General features: G+C 34.9%; 1 protein-coding gene across 1 annotated transcript in view; it reads left to right on the forward strand.

Moving 5' to 3' along the window:
• EFCAB13 (EF-hand calcium binding domain 13) overlaps nt 1-22,484 on the forward strand; it is a 139,251-nt gene extending 116,767 nt beyond the window's left edge. The window contains exons 26-32 of the mRNA XM_045080864.1: nt 5,589-5,732; nt 6,067-6,135; nt 11,063-11,203; nt 15,363-15,434; nt 16,295-16,438; nt 17,355-17,426; nt 22,286-22,484. Coding sequence (XP_044936799.1) covers nt 5,589-5,732; nt 6,067-6,135; nt 11,063-11,203; nt 15,363-15,434; nt 16,295-16,438; nt 17,355-17,426; nt 22,286-22,470 — 827 coding nt within the window. The 3' untranslated portion in view covers nt 22,471-22,484. The remainder of the gene's footprint in view (nt 1-5,588; nt 5,733-6,066; nt 6,136-11,062; nt 11,204-15,362; nt 15,435-16,294; nt 16,439-17,354; nt 17,427-22,285) is intronic.
• The last annotated feature ends 264 nt before the right edge of the window (nt 22,485-22,748 follow it).

Raw genomic sequence — 22,748 nt, forward strand, 5'->3', positions numbered from 1 at the left:
ATTGGGTTATATAATTTTTGTCCAAATTATTTGGCAAAGACTGCTAAGCTTTCCCTAAACTCAGAACTGTAGGTATACCCTAATCATACTAGAAAATTACTGGATTATATAATATTCTCTGAGATTATTTGCTAGGTATACCTTACCTAAATTTATTGGAAAATTATAAATGATTGGAAAATAATTTTTAAAACTTTGACAAACCTAGCAAAGGGGATTTTATGCTTACCTTCTTTGTTTTTAATGTATCCTCAGCCACTTTCTTGACTACACAATTTTAGGACAAGTTTATGTTTATTACAGTGTGACTTACGTATAGTAAAACCACCTATTTTAGGTGTACAGTTCTTTGAATTCTTGATAACAGTGTCATGTAACCGTTACTAAATAGCACATAGAATATATCACCACAGACATTCCTTTGTGTCCTTGCCTAGTCCATCCCCTCTCTGAACCTTCATCCCTGGTAGCCACAGATGTATTCTTTGACACTAAAGTTTTGTCTTTTCTAGAATGTCACATAAATGAAATCATAACATATGAACCTCATTTGAGTCTGGCTCCTTTCACATAGCATATGATACTTTATGTTCATCAACGTTTTGCATGTGGTTTGTTTCATTTTATTGGTGAATATTATTCCATTGTATGAATGTACAGTTTATCCATTTAGCAATTGATAGACTATTGAATTATTTCTGGGTTTTGGTGGTTATGAATGAAGCTTCTATAAACATTTATATACAGGTTTTTTGTGGGTACATATATTTTCATTTTTCTTAGCTGAATACCAAGAAGTAGGATTGCTGGGATATATGGTAAGTGTGTATTTAAATTGATAGAAACTGCCAAATATGAATTTATGATAGATAACATTCATTTATGATAAGAACTCTCAACAAAGTGGGTATAGAGAGAACATACATCAACATAATGAAGGCCACAACTAACATCATACCCAATGGTGAAAAACAAAGCTTTTCTTATAAGATCAGGAACAAAATAAGGTTGCCCATTCTTGTCCCTGTTTTGTTTTGTTTAGTGAAGTGCATTTGACATGCAAAATTGTATGTTTCAAGCGTACATCATAGTGATTCAGCAATTCTGTGTATACTCAGTTCTCCCCATGATAAGTGTAGTTACCATCTGTCACCACAAAATGGTATTACAGTATTAATGACTGTATTCCCCATGCTATAATTTTTCTCACCACTTTTATTCAGCTTTTATTCACATTATTGGAAGTCCTACTGAGGACAGTTACATAAGAAAAAGAAATAAAAGGCATCCAAATTGTAAAAAAAAGAAGTAAAACTTTCCTATTTGCAGATAACATATTATATACAGAAAACCCTAAAAGCCCTATCAAAAAAAAACTTAGAACTAATAAGTTTTGTAAAGTTGTAGAATATGAAATCAATATAGAAAAACCAGTTGCATTTCTATTCACTAATAATCTATCAGAAAAAATATTAAGAAAATTATCCCATTGGGTGCCTGGGTGGCTTAGTGGGTTAAGCCGCTGCCTTCGGCTCAGGTCATGATCTCAGGGTCCTGGGATCGAGGCCTGCGTCGGGCTCTCTGCTCAGCAGGGAGCCTGCTTCCCTCTCTCTCTCTCTGTCTGCCTCTCTGTCTACTTGTGATTTCTCTCTGTCAAATAAATAAATAAAATCTTTTTTAAAAAAAGAAAAAACTATCCCATTATAATTACATCAAAAAGAATAAAATATTTAACAAAGGAGGTGAAAGACCTGTATACTGAAAACTATAAGACACTGACAAAAGAAATCGAAGATGATATAAACAAATGGAAAGATATTTCATGCTCAGGGATTGGAAAGTCAAATATTGTTAAAATGACCATACTACCCAAAGAAACCTGCACACTTAGTGTAATCCCTATCAAAATTCCAACGGCATTTTTCACAGACCTAGAACACATAATCCTAAACTTGTGTGGAACCACAGAAGACCCTAAAGTTCCAAAACAATCTTGAGAAAGAACAAGCAGCCATCCTGCTTTCTGATTTCAAACTTTATTACAAAGCTATAGTAATAAAAACTGTATGTTATTGGCATAAAAACAGACATGTAGATCAATGAAACAGAATAGAGAGTGCAGAGATAAGCCCTTGCACATTTGGTCAATTTGTTCATGACAAAGCAGCCAAGAATAAACAATGTGAAAAGACAGACTCTTTGGTAACTGGTGCTGGGAATACTGGGCAGCTGTATGCAAAAGAATGAAACTGGACTGCTATCTTAGACTGTGCACAAAAATTAGGTCAAAATGGACTAAAGACTTGCACATAAGACCTGGAGCCACAAAACTCCTAGAATAAAACATAGGCAGTAAGCTTTTTGACATCGGTCTTTGAAAACATTTTAAAAACCCCAAATTTTGTCTATTCATACAATACCATAGGTAAAGTCAAAGAACAGATAAAATGGGAGAAGCTATTTGCAATGTATATCACAGATGAAATATAGAAAAATGGCCGAAAGTCATGGATATAGAAATAATAAAAAATTTATAAAATGGCCCAAGATCATATTGAGATATTTGATTTTACTCATAATAAGAAATATGCAAACTAGGGGCACCTGGGTGGCTCAGAGGGTTAAAGCCTCTGCCTTCAGCTCAGGTCATGATCTCAGGGTCCTGGGATCGAGCCCCGCATTGGGCTCTCTGCTTGGCAGGGAGCCTGCTTTCCCCCTCTCTCTCTCTGCCTGTTCCTCTGCCTACTTGTGATCTCTATCTGTCAAATAAATAAATAAAATCTTAAAAAAAAATACACAAACTAAAATGGAGATTCAATTTCTCACCCATTAGACTGACAGAAATTGAAAACCTTGACAACATATTCTGTTTGTTTGTTTGTAGAGAAAAAGGCATTTATCTGTAGCTCATGAGCATGTAAAATACTACTGTTCTTTTGGAGGGAATTTGGTAATGTCTAACAAAACTGCATATGCATTTACCTTTTGACTCAGCAAATTTTCCCTGAAGATATCCTGCACCAATGTGAAAATATAGATGCATAAAGTTATTCATTACAGACTTACTTGAAATTGCAAAATAATGGAAAATACTTAAAGTGTAAACCTTGGAGATTAGTTAAATAAACTATAGCTTCTATACTGTACAACTATAAAAAAGAATTTCAAAAAAGAATTTCATAACAGTACTTTTTAATACCACTGCTTTTCTGCCTTTCCAATATTTAAAGCTACAGATTTCCCTCTGAGCAATTTCACTGCATCTTACAAAATTTTGTGTTATATTTTGATAATTACTTATTTAAAATACCTTGTGATAGCTTTTTGAAATATGCGTTGTTTAGAAATGCACTAATTTCCAAATATGTGGATATTTTCTAGGTATCTTCTTGTTACTGATTTCTAATTTAATATACCTCAGTCAGAGAATTTATTTTGCACAATTTAAGTGCTTTTAAATTAAGATTTGTTTTAAAGACTAGCATGTGGTCTATCTAGGTGAATATTCCATGTACACTTGAAAGAATGTATATTCTATAGTTGTCCGGTAGTGTTCTGTAAATATCCATTAGGTTAGATTGCTTGCTAGTTTGGTTGAATATTCTAATTCTTATTGATGTTTCTTCTACTTGTTCTATTAATTACTAAGTGCAAGGTGTCCATATCTGCAGCTTATTGTGGGTTCATCTATTCCTCCCTTTAATTCTGTAAGTTTTAGCTTACTAGAAGGCTCTTATTAGATGTACACCTTTGGTGTTGCAAAATTTATGTATATGACCATAGGACTTATGTCATGTACTTTGTCTATTGCTGTCTTTTGTCTTATTTTTATTGCTCCTCTGTTCCTTTCCTCCAGTTTCCTTACTTACATTTATATATTTATGTGTACTTATTGTCATGTATCTTATTTTATTTAAAATAAAGCTTTTAAATGATATTACTAAATTATTTTACAGAGAGTTTATTAAATCATCCATAGGCAATATAAGAAAATAATTATTCTTGGTGCACTTAAAAATTTCACAATATAATTATCCATCTCTCTGTTTAGTTCCTTCAGTTTTTGCTTTACATGGTTTTCAGGCTCTATCATTAAGTACATACAAATTTAGAATTATGTCCACCTAGTGGACTGAAATATCATTATGAAATGTCTCTCTTTATCTCTAAAAATTCCTCTTCACATAAGGTCTACTTTGTCATATTTGTATAGCTATACTGCTCTCTCTTGTTTAGTGTTTGTCTATTATATCTCTTTTTTTTGAGGGGTTTCTTTTTTTCTAAGTTAAATTCAATTAATTAATATATGATATATTATTAGTTTCAGAGGTAGAGGTCAGTGATTCATCAGTCTTATAGAATACCCAGAGTTCTGTGAGAAAATGCTCAACATCACTAGCCATCAGGGAAATACAAATCAAAACCACAATAAGATACCACCTTACACCACTTAGAATGACAAAAATTAACAAAACAGGAAATAGCAAATATTGGCAAGGATGTGGAGAAAGGGGAACCCTCTTACACTGTTGGTGGGAATGCAAGTTGGTACAGCCACTAAGGAAAATGTATGGAGGTTCCTCAAGATGTTAAGAATAGAGCTACCCTACCACCTACCAATTGCACTAGTATGTATTTACCCCAAAAGATACAGGTGTAGTGAAAAGAAGGGGCATGTGCACCCACAATGTTCATAGCAGCAGTGTCCACAACAGCCAAACTGTGGAAGTAGCTGAGATGCCCTTCAACAGATGAACGGATAAAGAAGATGTGTCCATATACACAATGGAATATTACTCAACCATCAGAAACAATGAACACCCACCATTTGCATCGATATGATGGAACTGGAGGGAATTATGTTAAGTGGAATAAATATAGCAGAGAAAGACAATTATCATATGGCTTCACTCTTATGTGAAACATAAACAATAACATGGAGGACCACAGGGGATGGGAGGGAAATCCAAAGGGGGAAAAATCAGAGAGGGAGATGAACCATGAGAGACTTTGGACCCTGAGAAACAATCTGGGGGTTTCAGAGGGAGGGGGGTAGGGGCAGAGGGTAATAGGGTAATGGGTATTGAGGAGGGCATGTGCTGTGATGAGCACTGGGTGTTATACTAACTAATGGATCATAGAGCACTACATCAAAACCTAATTATGTGCTATACAGTGGCTAACTGAACATTAAAAAAAAAAGAATACCCATTGCTCATTACATGACGTGCCCTCCTTAATGTCCATCTCCCAGTCACCCCATCCCCCTACCCGCCTCTCCTCCAACAAATCTCAGTTTGTTTCCTATGATTAAGAGTCTCTTATGGTTTGTCTCCCTCTCTGATTTTATCTTGTTTTATTTTTCCCTCCCTTCCCCTACACTCTGGTTTTATTTCTTAAATTCTATATATGACTATTGTCACCTATTTTAAATTATTTTAGGAACAGAGAGGTACATAGATAAATACAAATACTGCCTTTTAAGTATAATTTTATATATTAGAATAATTTTTTCCCCACTTATCTTTAAAATGTAAGGGAGATACATGAAAATTCCTCTCTAATTGGAGGTGATTATCTCTTCCCAGGAGATAAAAGCCAATTTTACAACATCAACATTCACAAAAATGAACTTACAGCTATTCCTGACCTTAAGCAAAATTTAAATCCCATTGGAATCTATCTAACAGATGATAAAATAAAGGAGGCTTTGGATAATACTAATCCTAATGGTGAGTAATTATTTCAATTTAAAATAACAAAGTTTTAGTATTTCAGAAGTTTCATTGTATATGCCCAAGAAGATATATCCCTTTTACATCTTTAAAAAGAAAAATTGAAAATATATTTTCTTTTCTTTCAATTGATGGGTTTGTATTGAAGGAAATTATTTTCAGAGTATATCTCCTATAACTTTATTTTAGTTCTAATCTGCATATCATGTACATCACAATAGGATTGCCAGTCCTCCCATTATTTTTATTTTTATAGTTCTGGTTTATAACATCAAATGGTCTTCTCTACAAGAAAATCTAAATTCTTTCTCTTTTTCTTTTTTAAAAAAAGATGAAGTGGTGAACTTTAAGGATTTTATCAGAACACTGACCAAAACTGATGAATTTATCGAGTGCCAAAGTGAGTATGGAATTTGAAATGAATATGAAAAGAAACTTCATTTTTGGGGGTTGGTGTATATATAGTTATGTGTGTGTATAAATTATGTATATTTTTATATATACTTTACCAAGTTCCTTTTTTTCTTTTTCTTGTTTAAACAGAGTTGATGTGTATATTTTTTAAACTCTAGGTTTTTAAACATATGAACACATAATTTTCATACCATAATATCCTTTTTTTTCTTTAAGATTTTATTTATTTATTTGACACAGAGAGAGGAAGAGAGGGAACACCAGCAGGGGGGAGCGGGGAGGGGGAGAAGCAGCTTCCTGCTGAGTAGGGAGCCCAATGCAGGACTCGATCCCAGGACTCTGGGATCATGACCTGAGCCGAAGGCAGATGCTTAATGACTGAGCCACCCAGACGCCCCTATACTTTTCTTGAATTACCTTTTTTAAAAGATTTATTTACTTGAGAGAAAGGGGAGGGCAGAGGAAGTGAATCTTTCAAGCAGACTCCCTGCTGAGTGAGGAGTCCCACCCCTGGCTCTGTCCCACATCCCTAAGATCATTACCTGGGCCAAAAAAACAAGAATTGGACACTTAACCCAACTGAGCCACCCATGCACCACTTGAATTACTTTTTTCTCTTTTTTCTTTATTATTGCTGACAGGTTTATCCATTTTCTTATCAAAGTAATTGGATTTTGTTTTTTTAATTACCTCTAGTGACTTTTGCTCTCTTCTGTTCTTATTTATTTATTTCCCCATTTTATTATTATTTTTTTATACTTACTCTATAGTTCTTTGTCAAAAACTTAAGCTAAATGCTTAACTTTTTTCAGTCCTTTTTGAAATTTCAATACAGTTCTATCATGGAGACACTGAAATAGCCTTGGACCACAGACATTGAGATTGAGAATTATGGTCCTCAGGCTGGGGTTTTAAAATGATTATTGAAATCAGTGGATTTTCCCTAAATTGATCTGCACTTTGAATGCATTTCCATCACTATCTCAGGATCATTTTGGAAGGAAACTTGACAAAATAATTATGTAATTTTTTTTAAGATTATAGGTCTATGAATAGCTAAGACCCTTTTGAAAAAATAATAATGAAGAACTTGCTTTATCAGATATTAGTACATATTACCATGCTATTTTATTTTTAAAATTTTTTTCTTTATTATCTTTATTATGTTCAGTTAGCCACTGTATAATACTTCATTAGTTTTTGATGTAGTTTTCAGTGATTCATTAGTTCTGTATAACACTATTTCAATATAGTGTTACAAATAGATCAATGCATCATAATACAGACCAACAGAGACTCCTGTTAATGGGAACTTGGAATGTAATTGAGATGACATCGTCAGTCAGGGGTCAAAGATATTTAGTATATGATCTGAGAAAATTGGCTTACTATGTGGGAGAAAACAGAGTAGAATCCTGCTTCATACCATATAAAAAAATAACCTTCAAGAATCAAATGGATATGAAAATGGATCTCAAAGGTAAAGCTATACAACTGATGGAAGAAAATGTAAGGAAAAATATTGTGCCTTATGTTGGTGGATCCCTACTTAAAAATACTACTCCCCCAAAGTGCAATCATAGGGTGAAAAAGGATGTAATTACATCAAAATTAAGGATTTCTGTGAAATGAAGAACTCTATATAACAGACTGGAAAGAGATAATTACAAGATAATTAACAAAAGGATTAGTATCTCAAATATGAGGAAATTCTGCAAATCAGCAGTAGGAAGAAAAAAAAAATCAATTGGAAAAATAAGCAAAGATCTAAGGAGTCAGTACAGGAGGTGAAGCCCAAATAGGAAAATATATATATATGAAGAGATTTGGAAATACTCACGAATTGCTGGTGAGTAGGTAAAATGGTACAGCATTTTGGATTGCAATCTAGCAGTACTTGTCAAGTATGCATATTTCTTATGGCCCAATAATTCTTTTTTTTAAAGATTTTATTTATGTATTTGAGAGAGAGAGAGAGACATAGTGAGAGAGGGAACACAAACGGGGGGAGAGGGAGAAGCAGGCTTCCTGCTGAGCAAGGAGCCCAATGTGGGGCTTGATCCCAGGACTTTGGTATCATGACCTGAACCGAAGGAAGACATAAGGCCTGAGCCATCCAGGTGCCCCTCAATAATTCTGTTTTTAGGTAAATAACCCAGAGAAGTTTCTTGTTAGAGACATGTTCAAGGGTGTTTCCTGTAACACTATGGGAGGATAAAAATGAAAGCAACGTAGACATCCATCATCAGGGAAATGGTTGAGTAAAATATGGTCCATACATATTACACATCATAACAATAACTAGATTTGCATTTGCACCAGAGAGAGATCTCAGTAATAATATGGTTCCATGCAGAAAGGAAAAAATAGAATAAATGAATAACACACAATGCTTTATGTAAATTAGATTTCTACTAATGCCCATAAGACAACACTTTATTTGTATTTTTTTCAGGTGAACACATAATTCTAAATAGAAAGATGAGAGATTGATTGAAAGAAATTGAGAAAGAGATTGAGATTGAAGTGACAATATCATATAAAATTATATAGTACTTTGCATCCTGAAAACTTAGAATACACATTCTTTTCAAATGCCTAAGGAACAGTCACAAAAATAGATGATGTATTTAAGTCACAAAGAAGAATTTCAATGAATTCTAAAAATCAGAAATCGTTCAGTACACATAATCTGACCATGATGTGGTAACATTAAAATTACTTTTAATTTGGAAGTTAAAAGAATTTGCAATGTTACTTTTAATTTGGAAATTTAAAAAATTTGGAATGAGAATATGGAAAAATGTTGCTTTTAAGACTAAAATGGCATGCCTGGGTAGCTCAGTCATTAAGCATCTATTAAGCATCTGCTTTCTGCTCCAGTGGTGATCCCGGGGTCCTGGGATCGAGCCCTGCATTGATCCCTGCATCGGGCTTCTTGCTCAGCAGGAAGCCTGCTTCTCCCTCTCCCACTCCCTCTGCTTGTGTTCCCTCTCTCTCTGTCAAATAAATACATAAAATCTTTGAAAAAAAAAAGACCAAAAACAAATGGTCCTTTTTTTTTTTTTTAAAGATTTTATGTATTTATTTGACAGAGATCACAAGTAGGCAGAGAGGCAGACAGAGAGAGAGGGGGAAGCAGGCTCCCCACCGAGCAGAGAACCTGATGTGGGGCTTGATCCTAGGACCCTGAGATCATGACCTGAGCCGAAGGCAGAGGCTTAACCCACTGAGCCACCCATGTGCCCCAAAATGAATGGTTTCCTAAGTAATTCTTTGGTTGAAGAATAAGTGAAACCTGAAAGTAAGAATTTTTAGAAATGATGACAATGAAAGCACTTCATATCAAAACATGTAAAGTGTGTTTGATTAAACATACCAAAACAATCTTACAGGATATTTTATCGTATTAAATGCTTTTATTAGAAAACGAGAAAGACAAACCATGAGAGACTCTGGACTTCAGGAAACAAACTGAAGGTTAAGGAGGAGAAGGGGTGGGGGGCTAGGGTGACTGCGTGATGGGTATTAAGGAGGGCAAGGGTTGCGATGAGCACTGGGTGTTATATCAATTATTGAATTGGTGAACACTCCTTCAAAAATGAATGATGTCCTGTATGCTGGCTAACTGAATTTAATAATAGAAAAGAAACATTAAAAAATATTTTTTCTTAAATGTTCAATTCATGAAGTTTACAAGAAACAAACAACAAAACAGCAAAAACAATCTCCCCAAAAAGTACTAGTCAGGAGCTAACGAAGTTGAAGGTAGAAGTTAGTGAAACAGAATATACACACACACACACACACACACACACACACACACACACACACACACAAAAGAAATTATCCATATAACCAAAACTTTGTTCTTTCAAAAGATTGACAGAGAGTGCTTTAGGAAGTACGATGAAGGGAAAAAAATAGGGAGGACATAAAAAAGAAGACCGTCATAACTTGGATACAAATGAGATTAAAATATATAAATGAGTGGGGCGCCTGGGTGGCTCAGTGGGTTAAGCCGCTGCCTTCGGCTCGGGTCATGATCTCAGGGTCCTGGGATCGAGTCCCGCATCGGGCTCTCTGCTCAGTGAGAGCCTGCTTCCCTTTCTCTTGCTCTGCCTGCGTCTCTGCCTGCTTGTGATCTCTCTCTGTAAAAAAAAAAAAAAAAAAAAAAAAAAAAATATATATATATATATATATATATATATATGAGTAATACTTAAAACGGATTAATAAATCACCAAGTTGTTGGCATCTCATCAACAACACTGTCATTATCTCCAAACATTTGGATGAAGACAGAAAGGGCTGCTTTCCCCCACTTCTCCAATAATGGTGCGGTTTTCTTTGGGGTCATTTTGATAATTTGTTGTTTTTGTTGAGTTTCACGAGTTGAACTAATAAAATATTTCAGCATTTCCTGAATGCTTTTTTGTTTTTTTGTTATTGTTTTTAATATTTTATTTATTTGAGAGAGAGAGCAAGCATGCAAGAGTTCACAGACAAGGGGGTGCAGCAGAGGAAGAGAAGCAGGCTCCCCTCTGAGCAGGGAGCCAGAGGAGGAGCAGCGTTTCTTCTTTTCTTTTCTTTTTTTTTTTTTTAAATTTATTTTCAGCGTAACAATATTCATTGTTTTTGCACCACACCCAGTGCTCTATGCAATCGTTCTCTCTTCAATACCCACCACCTGGTTCCCCCAACCTCCCACCCCCTGTTTCTTATTTTCTAATGCACGCATTTAAACCTATAAATTTTTGGAGCTCTCGGTTTGGAGAATATTTCAGAGAAGCAAAACCCTCAAGACTGTTTTCAAGAAAATGAATACATTTCACCCAAATCAAGTTGTGATATGCTTATCTGGATAGACTGGCCAACTAATATCTTTACGATTTTGTCACTTCTCTATATAGAAATAGAAGATGCATCCAACATTGTTAATAGTGTCTTCGATGGGAAAGTTGAACTTAAAGACCTTTTATCTGCCTTGGAGAACCTGGAGAAACCTTTAAGTGAAGAAAAACCTGAGGCGTCATTGAACTCTGCAACAGATGGTGAGCACTTGAGTTACCTCATAGGTTTCCTGTTTAGAATACACACGTTAATCTTTTTTTAAGAATAATAATGCTGTATATTTAGGAAGGTTGTTATAGAACTGATGTGTAAATCTTGGTCACTGTGAACTGTTAGAACCCTTTTGGAAAGCATGTGGATAGTCTTTATTTGGAGAAGATGAATAGAAGCCAAGTATTCTTGTTATCTATGTTTCAAAACCATTTACTCCTTTATTAGATTATGATGGTCACAATAATAAATATGATAGAGTCCTGCTCTTCGATTTCTCCAACTCGGATTCCAGAGATAGGATAATTCTTAAAAACAGAACTCCTCTAATAAATGTGATATTTACTGTGGCATTTTTCATAAATGCTGTTCACCAGACTGAGGAAATTGCCTTCTATTCCTTGTTTGCTAAAGGATTGAATTTATATTTGTTTATTTGGTTTATCATGAATTTCCCAAACAATTTTTATGCATCTGTTTAGATAGATCATAGGGGTTTTTCTTATAATCTGTGAGTGTGGAGAATTATGTTAATTTTTAAAATATCAAATGAAACCTAAAATTTGGAAAAACCCATTTTGTTCATGATATATTGTTCTTTTTATGTAAGTATTTTCCATTCATTTAATTTCACTTTTCCTGTATTCTTATTCTTCTAAAGAAAAAAAGATAAATTTGGAACCATGTGAGGGAGACTAAAATTTGAAAAAAAGAAACAGAACTTCTAGAAATTAAAAAAGTAATAATTAAAATTAATTAATGGACAATAATGTCAGCAGATTAAACATAGGTGAAGAAATATGAACTGCAAAATAATTTGAAGAAATTATACAAAATGCAGCATAGAAAGAATATAAGAAAGAGGCTAAGAGGAAGGCAGAATGAAAAGGCTACTTATTGCAGGAATGAGTTTGAAATATATATGTATATCAGATTACAATGTTACATACTTTACACTTACATTATAATTAATAGAATGTTGTATGTCAATTATATTTCAGTAAAGCTAGAAAAAGAAAAAATGAATAGACATGATATATATCCATTCAGGAGAGAAGAGACAGAATGGTTGCAGAGAAACTATTTGGAGAAATATAGCAGAGAATTTTCCAGAACGAGAAAGACCTAAACCTACCAATTAAAGAAGTCCAGTGAATCCCACATAGGATGAAAGGAAATCCATACACACATAGGTTTATCATGATGAAACTGCAGCCTATCAGAAGGAAAGAAAATCTTAAAGTAGCTAGAGAGAAAAGCGGAATTATCTATAAAAGGAATTTTTTCTTATTCTTGATATTTTCTCTGGGTATTGAAATCTAGAGAAACATTTTTGTAAGTTGAGGATAAACCCCCCAATTTGGAAGAAATCTAGGCTTTGTCAGACCTTTGAAAATACAAACTTAGGTTTGTCCAATGTTTTGATTTGTCTTCGGCAAATACTCTGGGTGAAAAACAGTAACTATGTTTCTGGATTACAGTCTTCAATCAGTTGTTAGTGTGGAAATTTATTACTTTCTTGGCAGCAAATTGATTTATTTAAGGTAATTTTAAAGCAATAACTTTACTTAGAATTTTTAGTCCTTTTTAGTAGAAGGGTAGATCCAGTTATCTAGTCTAATTCATTACTGGCACCCTCTCCAATTCTAAGGTTGCACCATAATGTGGGAGATAAAGGAAGAGCTTTTAAAACTCTCTTATATCCCTGAAACAAAGAATACATTGTATGTTAATAAAATAGATAAATAAAAAGGTAAAAAGCAAAACAAAAACAAAAAACCTCCCTTGCGTTGTTTCTACTGACATCTAGTGGATGGAGCCTGTGGTACTCCTGCATCTATGGGAAGGGGTTTGGCATCCGGTGCTTCCAAAGGGCAGTTCTCATTCTTTTCCATCCGTCTTCTAGTCTCTCTCCCCCTCGGCCCTCCCAATCCCTCCCTCTCTTTCTTTCTTTCTTTCTGCTTCTTTGACTCAGGAGAAATTCTTCCTAGCTATTAAGGCATTTGGTATATTTTCTTCAACGATCCTGGGTTTCTATACAAGCAGTCTCTTATAGAAACTTTTAATCTACAAAAATCACAAGAGTGAGGAAATACTTAAGGCCAAACTAACTGCTTAGAACAGGAAAGAAGCGGGGAGCCTGGGTGGCTTAGTTGGTTAAGCATCTGCCTTCATTTGGCTCAGGTCATGATCCCAAGGTCCTGGGATGGAGTCCCTCATCGGGCTCCCTGCTCAGCCGAGAGCCTGCTTCTCCCTCCCCCGGCTCTGCCTGCTGCTCTCCCGGTTTGTTCTCTCTCTCTTTCTGACGAGTAAATAAAGAAAATCTTAAAACAAACAAACAAACAAAGGAAAGATGGGTCAATTCATCCACCACTTCAAGAGATACAGTGCAATAGTTCCAATATTTGCTCTTTAAACAAATTACAGTAGGCTTCCAGAGAAGGCTAACTTTTTTTTTTTAAGATTTTATTTATTTATTTGACACAGAGAGATCACAAGTAGGCAGAGAGGCAGGCAGAGAGAGAGGAAGGGAAGCAGTCTCCCCACTGAGCAGAGAGCCCAATGCGGGACTCGATCCCAGGACCCTGAGATCATGACCTGAGCCGAAGGCAGCGGCTTAACCCACTGAGCCACCCAGGCGCCCCAAGAAGGCTAACTTTTGAAGCAGACCAGAGTCAGTTGACTCAAATGTCTGCAGTAGCCAGGGACATAATGAAAATTAATAAAATGAATTAGGTATAAGACGAAAGGAAGGGATGTGGACTGTAGGGTAACTTGAGGGCACATATCCCATATTAAGATAATTAAATTCAAATGAAAAGAAAACCCCAACACTCCCTAAGACAATGAAAAGGATTGTATCTCAGTTACATTCAGTCTGTGAGCCTGTGATCCCTGAAGCAGGATTCTGTAGGAGTGGGAAAAAAAAATCTTTTCCTTCTACCCTTCTAGGTTCTCTAGAACTCTTCTGGAGTTCTGTAACAAAAGATTAACAAGAGAAAAGCATATATATTTAATTTAAACTTATGTGAAAGAGGAGTATACATAAGGAAGTGAAGACCCAAAGAAGTGGTTAAACCCTAATGTTTTAATATTATGTTTGATATAGGATAGAAAGTGGTGGAAAATGTGATAGGGCAAAATTATATGAGCTATAAGGGTGGTAAACTGGGGGAAATTTAACAAGGCCTGTTCTTTCAGTTTCCTCTGGGTGTCCCTCCAACCCTCAGTCTTTAGAGATAAGGATGCTCCGTTCCTCTGGGTATAGCAAGAGCATCTCTCATGTGAGAGTCTTAATGACCTTAATGACCTTCCCATCCCAGGGAGGATGGGAAAGTCTGAATCCTAACTGCACCTTCCATTTCTCAGATTTCTTCAGCTTAAAATATTCAATATGTTGAGGTGCTGTGTTTTGCGGGTAATGTATCCTGAACCCTGTCCTCCAAAGAGTAAGAGATATTTATGTGTGATATTATGGATAATTCAGAGGAAATTGAAATTCAGCTATTAGGTTTTTGTAAGAGTTTTTACTACTTGGAAAGATTAATAATTTTATATATTTTCTTTTATGCATAGTTTTTCCTTGTTCGGTTCAGGGTTAAATAGGGAGTAGGGACAGTAAAAACAAGTCGAATTTCTTTTTTCTCACCAAACAGAACTTTTTTCCAAAGGAATTATTTTTTAAAATTCTTTCTCTTCCTTGGCTGTCTTTGTTGTATAAATCATCTCTGCAGGGAGGTGCCCTATGTATTCTCTCATATTCTTTATAGGTGTGTATATATTTTTGAACTATATAACCTGTGTGTAATTTTTTTAAGCCATGGTTCACAATACTGGGTTGTGAAATAAATTTACTAAGTCCTGAATAGCATTTTAAAATGAAATGAAATAATGTGGAATTTATTAGACAATATCAGTATGCAGCACAAAAGTATTGTTTTATAAAACGTTTATTTGTGTGTGTATGTGTGTGTGTGTGTGTGCGCGCGCATGCACGTGCACATGCTCGCAGTCTAAATGTATTTCTTACCATTTATTATAGTCATAGAATTTTGGAAACTGAACGAAATTATATTAAAGCAATATCAGATCCTTGCCTTAATGAGGTTGAAATCTATTTAAACCCTATTTTATTTCTTAACTTTGCAGAAAATAACAAGATCGTAAAAGATATTATTGATGTTTTCACTAATTCATCTAAACCATCAACACCATTCAACAGTAAGTAGAGTAAAATAATGAAAATTAAAAATAAACTTCTAAGATCTTTCTATGGTATTCTCCTTTTTCTAAAGTATAGTTTGTTTTGCCCTGTGCTTTTAATTCCTTAAGTTTGCTTTGCTTTACTGAGATGTTATAATCTGCTTTCTTATTCTTTATCATAGTCAGTCTATACTTTGACCATAAAGAATTATTTAGATTACATTCCTAGAATTAATGCTTCCTTAAAGCAAACAGTTTGTCTCAGTATATGCTTCAGTGTAAGGTATCCCATGAATCTAGTACAATTTTCTCTCACCTCTAATAATTTCCACATGCTTCTTTATCTCACCTATAATGAAACATTGTAAAAGAAAGTAAAGGAAAAAAAAAACATCTAGCACATCTAAAACTAGCAGGTAGGTAAGAGAGGTTCTCTAATCCTAGGATAGGATGTTACTTCGTGTTTTTAAGGGCATAGCAGATTTATATTTGCATTTTTCTTTCTCCAACTACCTGTGTTCTATTTCTGCTAGCTGTTCTCATTCTAAGAGCTAGTACCTAGCTGTACTTGAAATGCTTTACAGTCTGTGAAGGACTGGAGCACGTAGTAATTATTATCTTTGAGGGGAAATAATAAATAAAAGCAAATTTTTACAAAAGTTTTGCAGAAGTTCAATTTTTAGCTGGTTAGGGGTGTATTAAATTTTGCTTATTGTTTAAGTGACTTCTGAAACCAAAGCCCATTGATATGTTTTGAAAACCCTTTTGCTCTGAATTCCTTTTGTAAACATCTACTCTCTGTAAGTCAGGGTGTTAAGTCTAAGAAAGGACTTTGTCCAAGCCTCCTCCTTTGTTCTCTATTCTTAATGTATTTATAGATTTATTTAAAGAGATTACAACTCTTGATAAGATCAGAAATGATAAGATGCCTGCAAATGAACTGAGCTTCCAACTCTTGAGTGCTGGAATTCCACTGACCAATAAGACATTCCAGGAGATTCTGGGTCAGGCATCTACTGATGGTGAGCCCTTTTTGAAAGAACATTCTATGTTGAACTTAATGAAGTCCTAGTTCTACTGTGAGCTTGGGATATCTGTTTTATGTATACATAGTTTAGATAAACTAGGTCTTAGAAACATAATGAGAACATAAGCATTCTGAGAACTAATTAAAATTAATACTTTTCTCTTGGAAATGTTATTTATTTTTTTACTTACCTAGTGCATCCACACCCAGTGTGGAGCCCAATGGAGGGCTTGAACTCACCACCGTAAGATTAAAGACAGGAGCTAAGATTAAGAATCAGGTGCTTATGAGTGAAATAAGTCAAGCAGAGAGAGTCAATTATTATATGGTCTCACTTATTTGTGGAGCATAACAAATAGCATGGAGGACAAGGGGTGTTAGAGAGGAGAATGGAGTTCGGAGAAATTGGAAGGGAGGTGAACCATGAGAGACTATGAACTCCTGAAAAACAATCTGAGGGGTTTGAAGTGGCGGGGGTGGTGGGAGGTTGGGGTACATGGTGGTGGGTATTATGGATGGCACGGATTGCATGGAGCACTGGGTGTGGTGAAAAAATAATGAATACTCTTTTTCTGAAAATAAATAAATATATATATATATAAAGAATCAGGTGCTTAACCAACTGAGACACTCAGGCACCCCTTCTCCTGGAAATATTTTGAAGAGGTACCCTCTGTTTATCTGGCATCATATTTGTAAAATGTATACATCAAAATTTAATTAAAAAAAATAGTATAATTAGAATTTTTTTCTTGTTTTAAGGGAACAGATTCTTGGTAAAACTATTTTAAATTGATTAGTTTTTAATCCAGCTAATTTCTGGAAATTAACAAAATCTGCCCATCCCCCCATTTCCTGTCATGGTTATTTTACACTTTGCCATTTTATAATCCTTATACTTTACTTTTTAGAAAATAGTGAAGTAAGTCTCAAACAAATTTTGGACTCTTTGAACACAAATAAGCCAGTTCCTCAATTTGAAGGTGAGTCAATCAATATTTCATTTACACAATATTTCATTTGTCATAGTTTCCTATTGCCTTTTGTCATTATTTAAACAGTGTTTTGAGGTATAAATGTATATTTATAATGTATATATTAAATGTATAAGATGTATATTTTTATAATTAAAGTGCAGTGTTTGGTAAGTTTTGATATGTGCGTACATCTATAAAACTACCATCATGATCAAGATAATGAACATATCCCTCACCCCCAAAGCTTCCTCATGTTCCTTTGTAATCTTCTCCTGCCATTTTCTATCCTCTCACTCATCCTCAGGCAACCCCTGGTCTGCTTTTTGTCAGTATAGATTCATTTGTATTTATCAGAATTTTATAAAATGGATATGTTCTTTTTTTGCTGGATGTTTTCATTCAGCATAATTATTTTGAGATTCATCCATGTAGCATGTATCAGGAAGTCATGCTTATTTATTGCTGGATAACACTCCATTTTAGATAGACCACAGTTTGTTTACTTACCTGGTGATGCATATTAGGCTATTTCCAGTTTGGAGCTATTACAAATAAAATTGCTATGAACAATTATGTACAAGTCATTGTATGAACATACGCTTTCATTTCTTTTGAGCAGTTACCCAAGCTTGGCTGGCTCATATGGTAGGTGTATGTTTAACTTTTTAAGAAACTGCAAACTGGTTTCCAATGTGGCCACACTATTTTACATTTCTGCTAGCAGTGGATGAGAGTTCGAGTTCCTCTAAATCCTTGCCAGTACTTGGTATAGTTAGTCTTTTTAATTTTAATCATTCTAGTAAGTTGATTCACTGTGGTTTTAATTTGCATTTCCTTAATGACTAATGATGCTGAACATCTTCTCATGTTCTTATTTGCCATCTGTATATCTTCTTTGTGAAGTGTCTGTTTAGATCTTTTGCCCATTTTTAAAGTTGGGCTGTTTGTTTTTGTATTTCTGTATAAATTCTGGGTACATATCCTTTATCAGATATATATTTAGGGAAATATTTTCTCTGAGTCTTATACTGAGCAAATTTTACTCTGAGTCTCTTCATTTTCTTAAGTGTCTTTGACAAAGTACAGCATCCCTTCCTGATCAAAACTCTTCAAAGTGTAGGGATAGAGGGCACATACCTCAATATTATCAAAGCCATCTATGAAAAACCCACCGCAAATATCATTCTCAATGGAGAAAAACTGAAAGCTTTTCCGCTAAGGTCAGGAACATGGCAGGAATGTCCATTATCACCACTGCTATTCAATATAGTACTAGAGGTCCTAGCCTCAGCAATCAGACAACAAAAGGAAATTAAAGGCATCCAAATCAGCAAAGAAGAAGTCAAATTATCACTCTTAGCAGATGATATGATACTATATGTGGAAAACCCAAAACACTCCACTCCAAAACTGCTAGAACTTATACAGGAATTCAGTAAAGTGTCAGGATATAAAATCAATGCACAGAAATCAGTTGCATTTCTCTACACCAACAGCAAGACAGAAGAAAGAGATATTAAGGAGTCAATCCCATTTACAATTGCACCCAAAACCATAAGATACCTAGGAATAGACCTAACCAAAGAGGCACAGGATCTATACTCAGAAAACTATAAAGTACTCATGAAAGAAATTGAGGAAGACACAAAGAAATGGAAAAATGTTCCATGCTTCTGGATTGGAAGAATAAATATTGTGAAAATGTCTATGCTACCTAAAGCAATCTACACATTTAATGCAATTCCTATCAAAGTACCATCCATCTTTTTCAAAGAAATGGAACAAATAATTCTAAAATTTATATGGAACCAGAAAAGACCTCAAATAGCCAAAGGGATATTGAAAAAGAAAGCCAACGTTGGTGGCATCACAATTCCGGACTTCAAGCTCTATTACAAAGCTGTCATCATCAAGACAGCATGGTACTGGCACAAAAACAGACACATAGATCAATGGAACAGAATAGAGAGCCCAGAAATAGACCCTCAACTCTACAGTCAACTAATCTTCGACAAAGCAGGAAAGAATGTCCAGTGGAAAAAAGACAGCCTCTTCAATAAATGGTGCTGGGAAAATTGGACAGCCACATGCAGAAAAATGAAATTGGACCATTTCCTTACACCACACACAAAAATAGACTCAAAATGGATGAAGGACCTCAATGTGCGAAAGGAATCCATCAAAATCCTTGAGGAGAACACAGGCAGCACCTCCTGACCTCAGCCGCAGCAACATCTTCCTAGGAACAGCACCAAAGGCAAGGGAAGCAAGGGCAAAAATGAACTATTGGGATTTCATCAAGATCAAAAGCTTTTGCACAGCAAAGGAAACAGTTCACAAAATCAAAAGACAACTGACAGAATGGGAGAAGATATTTGCAAACGACATATCAGATAAAGGACTAGTGTCCAGAATCTATAAAGAACTTAGCAAACTCAACACCCAAAGAACAAATAATCCAATCAAGAAATGGGCAGAGGACATGAACAGACATTTCTGCAAAGAAGACATCCAGATGGCCAACAGACACATGAAAAAGTGCTCCATGTCACTCGGCATCAGGGAAATACAAATCAAAACCACAATGAGATATCACCTCACACCAGTCAGAATGGCTAAAATCAACAAGTCAGGAAATGACAGATGCTGGCGAGGATGCGGAAAAAGGGGAACCCTCCTACACTGTTGGTGGGAATGCAAGCTGGTGCAGCCACTCTGGAAAACAGCATGGAGGTTCCTCAAAATGTTGAAAATAGAACTGCCCTATGACCCAGCAATTGCACTACTGGGTATTTACCCTAAAGATACAAACGTAGTGATCCAAAGGGGCATATGCACCCGAATGTTTATAGCAGCAATGTCCACAATAGCCAAACTATGGAAAGAACCTAGATGTCCATCAACAGATGAATGGATCAAGAAGATGTGGTATATATACACAATGGAATACTATGCAGCCATCAAAAGAAATGAAATCTTGCCATTTGCGACAACATGGATGGAACTAGAGCGTATCATGCTTAGCGAAATAAGTCAAGCAGAGAAAGACAACTATCATATGATCTCCCTGATATGAGGAAGTGATGATGCAACATGGAGGCTTAAGTGGGTAGGAGAAGAATAAATGAAACAAGATGGGATTGGGAGGGAGACAAACCATAAGTGACTCTTAATCTCACAAAACAAACTGAGGGTTGCTGGGGGGAGGGGTTTGGGAGAAGGGGGTGGGATTATGGACATTGGGGAGGGTATGTGCTTTGGTGAGTGCTGTGAAGTATGTAAACCTGGTGATTCACAGACCTGTACCCCTGGGGATAAAAATAAATGTTTATAAAAAATAAAAAATTAAAATAAAAGAGAATTAATTTTAATTTTGATAAAGTCTCATTAATTAGTTCTTTTCTTTTATGGATTGTGCTTTTGGTGTCACACATATGAAATCTTTGCCTCACGCAAGCTTACAAAGGTTTTAATGTATGTTTTCTTCTAAAAGTTTTATGGGTTTTGGTTTTGCGTCTTAGGTGTATATCTATTTTCAGTTAATCTTTATATATGGAATGAAGTATGAATCAAAGTTCCTTTTTGTTTTGTTTTGTTTTGCATATGGACATTCATTTGTTTCAGCACAGTTGTTGAAAAGATTATACTTTATATTTTCTATACTGAATTTTCTTTGTACTTTTGTAGAAAATCATTTTTGTTTGTTTGTTTGTTTCCTTGATTCTCTGTTCTATTCCATTGATCTTTGTCAGTCTTTACACAGATAGCACATTGTCTGATTACTATAGCTTTATAATAAATATTGAAAGCACTCAGGTAGTATTGGTCCTTCAACTTTGTTCTACTTAAAAAAAAAGTTATTTTGGCTATTCTAGATCTTTTCCATTGCCATGTGAATTTTAGAATCAGTTTGTAATTTCTACAGAAAAGTCTGCTGGAATTTATTGGAGACATTAAAGGCCCTCAAGAATTAAGATCTTTTGGAAAGTTTCTTATAACAATGTCTTATTAAATAGTACAACTCTTTTCTGCAATTCCTTTGTATCCCTGTACTTTGCCTCCTTTTAAATATTTTCCTACATAAACTAGTGATTATAACCCAAATGGCGACCTTGAGTGTATGATGATTTGTTTAACTCATTGATAAAGCAGATAGAGGCACAGCTAAGGATCCCATTTAGAGGGGAAAACTCCTAGAGATTTAGATAAGATCTGGGAAGAATGTGGACTTCTTCAGCCTGAAAGAACCTCCAACATTTTTGTTTTCTTCATAGGAAAAACCCCTACATCTATTACCTGTAATCTTGAAACTCTTCAATTCATATTTCTTCTATAGATTTTGTGGCATTTGATTCTTGTACCTTTTAAGTTAAAAAGTAAAGGACATTTCCACCTTCAGGCACAGTATATTCCTGAAAACCCAATATTCCCATACTTCTGGGGGGAATTCTAATCCTAGAATAAAAGTTATGAGGAATAAGCAAAAAATGAAAAGAGCAGAAAAATATGTAAGTAAAAGGAAATTCAGGACTAATGTTTTTTATACTCTGAAATTTGGGCTGTTATCATATACATAGAAATAAGCCCCAAATTCCTCTCTCACTGGTATAAAATTAAACATTTCCCTAGGAGATGCTATTTTAACTTAAAAATGGCCTATTTTAACTTGAAAAAAACCTGTTAGTTTTATTCAGTTAAATTTAAAAAACCCTCAGTCATCTTAATATTTTTTTATATGTTAAGACAAAAATAACGTCTCAGTGAAATATGCTTGGAATAAAGGAATATTTGGCTTATTAATTTTGGAATCATAGAGATAATATTAATTGAGATGTATGACTTACAGAATCCGCATATGTTTTCAGATTTATCTACTGCCCTCCAGACTGTCAACTTGATGGACTCCAACAAAATTCAAATTAATAACTTGCAAGATGCTTTTGATGACCTCAATGTTTCTGTAAAGCCTGAAGAACACCAGATGTTAGAGAAAACGCTTGATGTTGATGGTACATATAATAACTATAAGTTGGCTTTCCAAATAAAGTGACAATAAATTTTCCATTCCCCTTCCCTGTCCTCCATTATTCACTCCCCAACAATTTTCTTTTTTTATTATCCTAATGGAAAAAACACTCTAATAGAGCAGGTCTATTGAAATCATGCATTTATCTTGATGGAAAAGGCTTTGAATAAGATTAATAAGATTTTTAAAGCCCCATCAAGTATCCTGTGTTGATTCCATCAGAGTGTAATTTGTGTGTGTATTTTTAGCATCTACTATGTAAATCAGGGAACATGAAGTGATTCTCTGTGAAGGTTGTGCTG

This window comes from Mustela putorius, unplaced genomic scaffold (assembly GCF_011764305.1).
Source record: "Mustela putorius furo isolate JIRA1106 unplaced genomic scaffold, ASM1176430v1.1 tig00000487_pilon_pilon_pilon, whole genome shotgun sequence".
Classification (NCBI taxonomy): Eukaryota; Metazoa; Chordata; class Mammalia; order Carnivora; family Mustelidae; genus Mustela; species Mustela putorius.